Below are 9454 nucleotides of genomic sequence, written 5' to 3' on the forward strand. Positions count from 1 at the left end.
CCCCCCACACACACACATACGCGCGCGCACACACACACACACACACACACACACACACACACACACACACACACACACCTCGTCCATGAGCCGCGCGATGGTGTCGGCATCCAGGTGCCCCAAAAACACGAGGTGGCCGGGCGCATTCGCGGCGCTGCTTCGAGAGTAGCTGTCGAACAACGCGTCACCAGGGTTTTGCAGGTCGGGCACGGGCGGGTGCGGGGCTTCAGCACGAGGCGACGCAACCGGACACCCGTTTGCATGCCGCTTCGAAATGAGGCAGCTTCTACCTGGGGCGACCGCAGTCATGACACAGACATGGCGCCGGAGCTGCGCTCAGAGCCGGGGGGCTGCAAGCCCCTGGCAGAGGGCGCGTGTCCGGCCCACCTGCCGCGTTGGTACTTGGTGGCTGTGTTGAGCGCGTCAACCAGGCGGCCAGTCATGTAGGGCAGCGCGGTGAACGCTATGAGCAGCATACCCATCGTCTTTGGGGGTGGTGGGGGTGAGCAATCGCGGAATGCAGGAGAGGGGTGACCTTGCAGAGGCCGCGGGAAGCGCTTTGTTGTGGGGCGGCGCGGCCGCGGTGCGGGCGTGGCTGCTGCGAGCAGAGGACAAGCTTTGCTGGCCCTGGCGCAAGCATTGGCACGAAGATTTGTTGCAGAGCACCAGCCGGTCGCGCGGAACCCTTTGACCTGTGCGGAACCCTGGGATCTGTGGGGGGCTCAGGATCCACCGCAGGCAGCACGTGGCTGCATTGGAAAAGGGCAGGCGTGTGCTGCCCCCCAAGGCGCACCATGGTCTGTGTCGGCCACCACGTCGGGCTAATGTCACCGTACCCGACGGCTGATGGGGGACACGAGGGAGGCGGGAGTCGAGCAGACCGGCGCTGTGACCGTGCGCGATGAAAGCGCGGCGGGCAAAGCGTGCAGCTGCTAGAAGCCACCGTGCTGAAACCACACCAGCACCCTGATTGAAAGTCCTGACATGACCCGATCCCTGCCTTGAAATCCTCAACAGGCTGTTGCAGCCAACAAAGGGCAGCCCCTGCAAGCCGGCACGCCGCCGCAGCCGCCGCGCGCCGCGGCCGGCGCAGCGCAGTCACCGCGGGGCCCCGAAAGAAACGCGACAGCTCGGGGCGGAGCGGGGTGTGCGGCGGGGGGCGGGCGGCGGTGAACTCACTGGTCAGAGTAATGGTGGCCCAGTAGAGCGCCTCGTGAAAGTGCAGGATCTTGATCTCTGGGTCGTCCTTGTTCGGGCCCATCCGCTCAGCCTCCAAGAACAGGGCTAGAGGAGGGTGGGCGGCGTTGTGGCCGCGGCACGGGCACAAGGCGGGCAAGCGGATGCGGGGCTTTGTGCGAGCGCAGAGAGCAAGGGGAGCAGCGGAGCCCCGGGCCAGGCGCGTGGGCCTGAGCCGTTCTCTGGGCACCTGGTCAGACAGCAGATCACTCAGCAGATCTGGAGGATGCACCCTGATCAATTGCGGATCAGAGCCTCACCCGCCGCCACGACCATCATCGAGATCATCGTGAGCCCGAGGTTGACAAACGCCCGTGACACCGCGCTCTCCAGGCGCTTGGTCGCCTGCAAGCGCCAGACCAGGAGGGCGTGTGTGAGTTGGGCACAACTGCACGCGCCTCAATGCATGAGCGGGTCAGTGGGTGTTTCTAACACCAATCTGTGCTGCATCCCACGTGCACCGACACTAGCACTTGTGCTCGTGTGCCCAGACAGGCTGACCAACAGGCCAAATCGCAGGTGAGGCTAGGCAACAGCACGCGCCACCCCCATCCCCTCTGCCCCCCTGGGGCCATGCGGAGGGCGTCTCGAGTCCCCAAGCCGCGGCTCGCCTTTGTCATGTTGAACAGCCGCAGCACCCTCAGCACGCGCAGGATGCGCAGGAACGACAGCGCCACCAAGCTGCTTGAGTGGTAGGCCACAAATACTGGCACGATGGTGATGACGTCAACCAGCGTTGACCAACTCAGCAGGAAGCGGACGCGGCTCTCGGCCAGCCACAGGCGCAGCAGAAAGTACAGCGCGAAGTAGCAGGCCAGGGACAGGTCGATCGTGGACAGGACAAAATCGATGCTGTACACGCTGCAGGAGACAGAATGAGAGCATTCCGGCAACATGTGTGTACGTGTGTACGTGTGTGCGTGTGTGCGCGCATGCGCGTGCATGCGTGCGCGTGCGCGCGTGTGCGGGCGCACGCACATGGACGCACAGGCGTGCGTTTGTGGGCATGTGCATGCTCAAGCACGAGAAGTGACTACTGGAGCGCAAACAGAACGGTCGTAGTGCGACCGCGTCAGCCGTTGAACCCTCAGTTCCCGCCAAACGCCCGCTGCCAAACGCCCTGCTCGGCTGCCAGCGGCGTCGCCGTCGCTGGCGTCACCGCCCGCTGCCAGCGTCACCTGTACGTGGTCATGACGTAGATGGCCACGCTGGCCAGTGACAGCACCGCGTCGACATACACCAGCGCATTCTCCCCGCCGCTCGCCTCCAGTCGGTACCGCACCTGAGCATCAGGGCGCATCAGTTGGTTGCAGTTGAATGTGGGCAGAACCAGGAGGCCTGACGGCAGCTTCTTAGCCCGGCTGAGGTGGCTGGCGCTTCTGCAGTGCCCTACCGCTTTGCTCGCCCTTGCAGAGGGGTTCCCCCTTGCGAACAGGTCGTGGCGTCATCAGCGTGCAATACCCGGCGCATGGCCTCGGAGCTGGCCGCCGCCGTCGCACCTGGCGCCGCAGGTGCACCAGCGCAGCCATGTCGATGCCGGCGCTGCCAGCCAGCAGCCTGGGGTGTTGGCGGCGGTGCATGCGGCGGCAGGGTCCGCATGGCTGATCTCGATCCGACGAGGCTGCTCGTCCTGCTGCCTCACAGGCCTTTGCAAAGCGGCCTGCGCCATGCCTAGATGCTGCCTTGGTGCAATGGAGTCGTGTATAGTGGGGGCCGCCCGCCCTGCTCCCATAGATGCGTGTATCGGATTGCGGCAGTGCGGCGCGAGCCTGCTGCGCGCCGCCCAGAACAAAAGTGTCACGGCACAGCGCCCCCACAAACGCAAGGCGTATAAGACTCACGTGTTTCTTTCATACTCATATCGCCTCGCTCTCTCGCGCCGTGAGGCCGACGCATCAATGATGCGGAGGCCCATCACGGCCGACCGGGCGCCAGTGACGAAGTTCAAAGGTAAGTTTTAGGGCGTGATGAGCTCCATCTTATATGCGGGTGCTTCCTACTCGCGGCCGTGGCTTGGGCGGATGCCGGTCTCAGCAATCAAGCAAGGACTCCCTCCACACTCGCGACAGATTCAATCGAGGTTGACATGACTTCAAGGAGAGCAGAGCCGCACTGGCTAGGTGCCGACCCGAAGCGGCCGTGAAACCGCTTGAATCGGCACCAGGGTGAGTGCAGGGTGACCGCTTGTGAAAAGACGGGTGGCAACGGCATAGGCCGATGCGAGCGCTCATCTGCTGGTGCGCACTCAAGTAAGGAGATGATAAAGCAAAACCTGATGGATTCGAGCCGTTTGAACATTGTGCAGCCGCGGATGCGGCGCCGCTTGCCGCTGCGAATGCGCATCGGCTCATTGGGCGTCCGACGCCTGCTGCTCCAGCTTCCGATCTTCCAGCTTGGCCGCAACACAAGTATGCGCCGCCCTCAACGGATGTAAGACCAAACAAGGCTCGCTAGCCATCGGCTGAACTGCAGAGTTTGGTTGATGTGCGGACGTGGGCCCACAAGCGCAGGCATTTTGTTGTCCCCCTTGATGAAATCTGCGGTCAATTGGCAAGCGTTGCAATGTGATGTGGCGGCCGCTGATGAGTGCCGCCACTGCAGGGCAGCGGCTGTCGACGCTGTGCAGAGTGTACCAGGCCATGCAGCACCCTGTGGGTGCCATGCACCTCGGCTGCCTGTCACCTCACTCCAATTACCCTACCCTACCTACACCCTCGACAACACGTCCCTGCATGCCACCCATCGCTCCTTGCGCCGCTGCAGCGCCGCAATTGTGTCGCCACTCGCAAACATTTTACTGTACAAGCGTGAAAGAAAATGAGCACTAGTTATTCATTGATCGTGCCACTGCCGTTGTCTCCGCCGCTGCTGACGCCGGCACCCCCATACGGCGCCATCAGCCGCTTCGCCGCCTGCGCCGCCTCGCACTCCGCGCGGTGGCCCATCTTGCACCAGTGGTCTCGGCAGCAGCGCTGGCTGCAGTACCGCACGCCCGTCAAGCTGCCACACCCCGCGCACCGCCGCAGCGCCGCGCCCTCCGCCTTGGTCCTGCCGCAGGCTGCGCAGCCGCGCCGCTGCCGACGCTGCTGGTCCAGGCCGGGACCCGTCGGCACCGCAGCCGCGCCAGCTGGCACTGCTAGTAGTGCCTGTGTCGGGGACGCCGATGTGGATGCTGCTCTCGCGCTTGCTGCTGCTCCTACAACTGCTGCTTTGCCTGCGCCTGCTGCTGCACCAGATGCCGTGCCTGCGCCTGCGCCTGTGCCTCCTGCCGCGCCTGCTGCTGCTCCTGCTGGTTTCTGTGCTGCCGAGCTTGTTGATGCTGCCTGGGCTTCTGCCACGCCTCGCCGGTGTTCAGCGGGCTCAAGCAAATCGTGCTGCTGCTGCTGCTGCTGCTGCTGGTGCTGCTGCTGCTGCCCTGCCAGCTCTCCCTGCTGCTGCTGCTGCTGCTGCTGCTGCTGCTGCTGCTGCTGCTGCTGCTGCTGCTGCTGCTGCTCCTCCTCCTTCTGCTGCAGCAGCTGCTGCTCCTCCTCCTTCTGCTGCCGCTGCTGCTGCTGCCGCCGCCCTCGCCCTTGCTCGCCCCGTGGCGCAACCTGCGCATCCTCCAACGCCCCCGGCCGAGCGCCCGCGGGACACTCTGGCTGCCCCGCGGCCGCGGCATTTACGTCACACATGAGCGCCTCGTACCTCTCTCTAGACTTCGACTCGGCGCGCGTCGCTGACGCAGCAATCAGCGCCCTGGAAGCTTCCAGCGCGGCCGCCGGGCGGGGCGATGCCTCCAGGAGCCCCCGTAGACGCGCGCTTTGCGCTGCTGACTCGTCGCTGGCATGAGCCGTGCCGAACAGGCTGGCGATCAGCAAGCAGGTGCTATCGTAGTCGCTTTTGTAGGGCCCACCCACTGCGACTCGCACTGCAGGGTGTCCGGCTGCAAGGGCGCGCGCGGCGCCGCCAGGTCTGCCTGCGCGTGGCCCTCTGCCGGCGCCAAACAGTGCCAGGCAGTCCTCACGCGCCTGCAGGGCTGTGCGCAGGTCTGAGCTGAGCCCGTTCAGCAGCGCGTGGGCGCGCATGTAGGTGGTGCTCGGGCACGCCGCCGCGCCGGCGCTCTCGTCCCCGTCCCCATCGCCGCCTCCGCCTCCGCCGCTGCCCGCGCGCCCCGCCTCCATCTCTATCCAGCACAGCGCCTTGCAGCGCCACGCCTCTTCAATCCCCAGCGCCAGCAGCACCAGCGCGCTGACACGCCCGCAGCCGCCGATTCGCAGCAGCGCGGCCCGCAGCTCGTCGCACACGGCCAGCGCATTATGCGGCGGCAGCTGCCCGTTCAGGTCGAGGCGCGGGCCGTGCGGGTCCTGCAGCGCGGTGATGATGAAGGCGGCCAGCATCTGGCGGGCGGACTCGTGGGAGCACGTGCCTTCTGTTGCCGCCGAGGCCACCAAGGTCCAGCATGCGCCCGGGACGCCGGGGCAGGGGACAAGATATGGCAAACGGGCCAAATGGCCGGCCGGGGTGCCTGCAACGTTTGAATGGGCGATTGAGCTCATGCTTATGTTGTGTTTGTGAGAGGAAGGAGGCTGGCGGAACAGCAGGTCTGCAACTGGAGCTCCCACCGCAATTATGGCATGGTGCCGCGTTCAATCACCTGCACCTGTTGCACCTTTGAAGCGCCGGACGGCGGCCGCAATCGCAGCGTCGCCGCCCGAGGGGACGAGCGCCACCGCGGCCTGGAGTGCGCGCGCGTACTCAGGCCCGCGCATCGCACAGGCGCTGAGCAGCTCAGCAGCAGCGCTCTGCAGCTCCACGCGCCCCTTCGCCGCACAACGGTGCACGGCGTCGGTCGAGCACCACGTGTCTGCAAGCTCGTGCGCCGGCGGCTGCAGGCATGCCAGCGCAGTGCTGAGCAGCTCAGGGTACAGCCACTGGCCCAGCGGCTGCCGCAGCAGGCTGGAGGGGTCGCCACCTGCGCGCGCCGCCGCGACGAGCTGCGCGCCTGCAGCAAAAGTGCCGCTGTCCAAGGCGGGGAGCGCGGGGATGCGCTTGGCCAGCGCCCCGACGGCGCGCGCCGCGGCGCGTGCGGGGCCGTCGCCGCTGATGGGTTCGCGAGGCGAGGCGGCGAGGCGCGCGAGGCGGCAGACCTCAAGGATGAGGCCTCCATGCTGCCATAGCACGGCGCTGTGCGGGCCGCCGGACGACGCCGCCATGTCCACCACCGAGGCCGCAGCGCCTATCGCCCTTGCAATCACGTCGGCCCTCATGACGCCGCCGTGCGCGAGTATGGAGGACAGCGCAGCGAAGCAGTCTGCCTGGCGTTGGACCAGCGTGTCGCGCGCGGGGCCCGGGGCCAACTGACTCAGCACGCTGCACATGGGGTGCACCCCCCACTCGTCGCAGCCCCCGTCGCACACAGAGAACAGCGCTGCGTCTGGGTCGGCCGCCGCTGCAGCCGCCGCGGCGGCGCTGTTCGCGACGAGGCCGTGGAACGCTTCGCGCGCGTCGCAGGCGAGAGGGCCCTCGCCGGGCGGGTGGTCGCCGGGTTCCTTGGCGTGCGTCAGGTGGCGCCTGAGCAGGACGGGCAGGGACGGGCAGGCGGCTCCCAGCGCATACCCCCCTTGAATGTCCTAAGGAAGGAGGGGGCGGCAACATAAGGCGAAAGCGGGGCAGAGAATGATCGGTCGTCGAAGGCCGCCGCACAGCGCCGCGAGCGGCAGCGGCAGGTGGGGTGCGGGGCACGTGCATTGGGCAGCGGTGGCTGTGCGTTTGGGCGTCTGGGGCGGCCGCACCCTCCCGAGCCAGGCTGCGTGGCTTGCTCAGGCCTGGCCCAATAATCCTCACCTGGGCAATCACCCTTGCCAGCTTCAGGCCCTGCACCAGGAACTGCTGCCACGTCTCATCACCTGACCCAGCGTCCTCCTGCCCGCCGCCCCCGCCAGCCGCCTGACTCCGCAGGAAGAAGCGCGCCAGAGCGCGCCCGACCGCGCCGCACATGTCCGCGCCGCCGACCTGTATCACCGTGCGCTTGTTGCCCAAAAAGAGGTTTGCCAGTATCGTGGCAGCGGCCTCCACGATGGTGGGGCGCGGGTGGTCCAGCAGCGCGGCGACGGCGGGCACCAAGCCAGGCTCCCGCATTAGCGAGGGCCAGCTGGAATGACCCACTGATATGTTCCTGCGGCCCGAAACGGCGACGGGGGCCGCAGCGGCGGAGCTCGGCGCGGCAGCGGTCGTGGCCGGGAAGCGGAGGCGGGGGTGCGGGAAGCTCCGGGGGCTATCGGGCAGTTGCAGCTCGCTGGGCCGCCGCAGCCAGCAGCTGCTGGGGTTGCGATGTTTGAACGCTCGAAGCCCGGTGCACGCCTGCAGCGGGCATGTGCAGCTATATGCGACTAGAGCGCCGCGCCGGAAGCACGGCTGGCTCTGCAATGCGTTCCCAGTCCTCACCAGACCACATCTAATGCCTGTGACGTCGCCGTGTCGCTGGCTGCCCCGCCGGCGCCGCCGCTGCCGCCGCTGCCGCCACCGCCCGCACGACGGCTCCCGCTGCCGCCGCTGATGCCGTGCGGGAACAGATCGGGGTTGCGGAGGGCCAGACGTGGTCGGCGTTGGGGCTTTGGGGCATGCAGGCATGCGGATTCAACCGCAGCCAGCTGATTCGTCCAGTTGCTGGTTTGAGAACCCTGGAAATTCTAGCTTGCAACTACACACGCTACAGGCGCACGATCTGCAGCCCCGTGCCGCACGCCCCCGTAAGGCCGCGTACCTGCTTCCTGCGTGCGGCACGGCGGCCACGATGTGCCGCGTGACGGCTGCAATCACCCCAGGTTCGTCCTCCACCACCTTTACGCTGCGCTCTAAGTCCCACCTGTGGATGGGTGAGACCGCTGGTCAGCAGACGCGCCCATCTGGGCATGAAAAGCAATAAAGCTGCTGAGCCCACTGGTCAACAAGCCCAGGGCGCTCGGCCAGACAGCCGCAGGGTGCTTGCGGGCAGCATCACGGTGACAACCGCACTTAAACACAGTCCTAGCAGCCTCCGGCATGGCAGACTGAGCAGGCACAAACTTGTGAGGAACGTGGGGCACCTCTTGCCCGCCGGCCGCGCGGCGTGCTGGCTAACTCGGAAGCACGCTGTTGGCTACAGCCGAGCGCTCACGTTAGGTCAGACAGCAGCTTGAGCGCATCCTCCGCTATGAGTGCATTGGGGTTGCCCGCCAGCGCCACCACCGCCGCCAGCAGCCCCGGCTCCTCAACAATCTGTGGGCGGGGATGGACGAGCGAGGGCGGCGCGCGGTGGATTCCGCAACATGCGTTGGGCAGCACAGAGCAACCCGCCTCGGCCGGCCGAGCTGGGGGGGGGATGACCGATGAGTTCACGGCGATGACGGGCGCAGTACCCGGTGGCTGGGATGCACTCTTGGCGCGTGCTGCTGGCAGGTTTCGGTTGCAGGCAGCGGCTGGGGGTGTGTAGGGGCCCACCTGGAGGCAGCGGGCCGCCGCATCGCCAGAGGTCAGGTGTAGGAGCAACTTGAGCGCCGCCCGAGACGTAGCCTGGCGGAGTGCAAGGCGCAGGGGGCGAGGAGGAGAGCGGGGAACCAGGGTGACGCACGACTGCCGTTTGTAATGCGGCAGGGGTTAAGGGAACGAGTGAAGGACCAATGGAAATGCAGCTTCATCACGGCGCCCACAGAGGCGGCGCCAAGGCTCGACCAGGTGTCTGCTGCTGCGCGACTAGCAGCAGCCCACGCAGGTGTGCCAGCGCGGCCGTCAAAGCCAAAGCGAGCTCTGCTTCGACGGGCGATGCGGCCCACCAGCTGATTGACAAGGGGCAGCAGCGCGCGCAGCGTGCCGGGCCACAGCCGCGCGCCGGCAGCCGCCTTTGCAGCGTTGCGCACGTCCCACAGCGCGCCCTCTGCGCGCTCCAGCACTTGGCCCAGGGGGTGGCGCTTGCGCAGGACCTGCGGCGTGAGTGTGTGCGTGTGCGCGTGTGTGTGTGTGTGTGTGTGTGTGTGTGTGTGAGTGAGAGAAAGAAAGAGGGAGAGAGAGAGAGAGAGAGAGAGAGAGAGAGAGAGAGAGAGTGTGTGTGTGTGTGTGCGCGCGCGCGCCCGCGTGCATGTGTGCAGCTTGACGAGCAGGGCGAACATGAGAGACGTGCGTCGGTGCAGCATGGGGAGCATGACATGTACAACCTCACGCAACACGCCCATGACTGAGTGTGGCATGCCCCCCCCCCCCCCCC

At 66.7% G+C, this 9454-nt stretch overlaps 2 protein-coding genes across 2 annotated transcripts in view; both read right to left on the reverse strand.

The window, feature by feature from the left end:
* MNEG_0858 (ion transport 2 domain protein) overlaps window positions 1–3151 on the reverse strand; it is a gene marked incomplete at both ends in the record, with an annotated part of 7778 nt that extends 4627 nt beyond the window's left edge. The window contains 8 exons of the mRNA XM_014050653.1: window positions 79–169; window positions 388–463; window positions 1180–1284; window positions 1497–1581; window positions 1875–2097; window positions 2415–2518; window positions 2736–2793; window positions 3078–3151. Of these exons, the coding sequence (XP_013906107.1) occupies window positions 79–169; window positions 388–463; window positions 1180–1284; window positions 1497–1581; window positions 1875–2097; window positions 2415–2518; window positions 2736–2793; window positions 3078–3151 (816 nt within the window). The remainder of the gene's footprint in view (window positions 1–78; window positions 170–387; window positions 464–1179; window positions 1285–1496; window positions 1582–1874; window positions 2098–2414; window positions 2519–2735; window positions 2794–3077) is intronic.
* A 913-nt stretch (window positions 3152–4064) lies between these two features.
* The window catches only part of MNEG_0859 (hypothetical protein), a gene marked incomplete at both ends in the record, with an annotated part of 6359 nt that continues 969 nt past the window's right edge, over window positions 4065–9454 (reverse strand). Inside the window, 8 exons of the mRNA XM_014050654.1 lie at window positions 4065–5740; window positions 5885–6845; window positions 7060–7534; window positions 7660–7767; window positions 7979–8080; window positions 8372–8472; window positions 8695–8766; window positions 9027–9173. Coding sequence (XP_013906108.1) covers window positions 4065–5740; window positions 5885–6845; window positions 7060–7534; window positions 7660–7767; window positions 7979–8080; window positions 8372–8472; window positions 8695–8766; window positions 9027–9173 — 3642 coding nt within the window. The remainder of the gene's footprint in view (window positions 5741–5884; window positions 6846–7059; window positions 7535–7659; window positions 7768–7978; window positions 8081–8371; window positions 8473–8694; window positions 8767–9026; window positions 9174–9454) is intronic.

This window comes from Monoraphidium neglectum, assembly GCF_000611645.1.
Source record: "Monoraphidium neglectum strain SAG 48.87 unplaced genomic scaffold scaffold00077, whole genome shotgun sequence".
NCBI lineage: Eukaryota > Viridiplantae > Chlorophyta > Chlorophyceae > Sphaeropleales > Selenastraceae > Monoraphidium > Monoraphidium neglectum.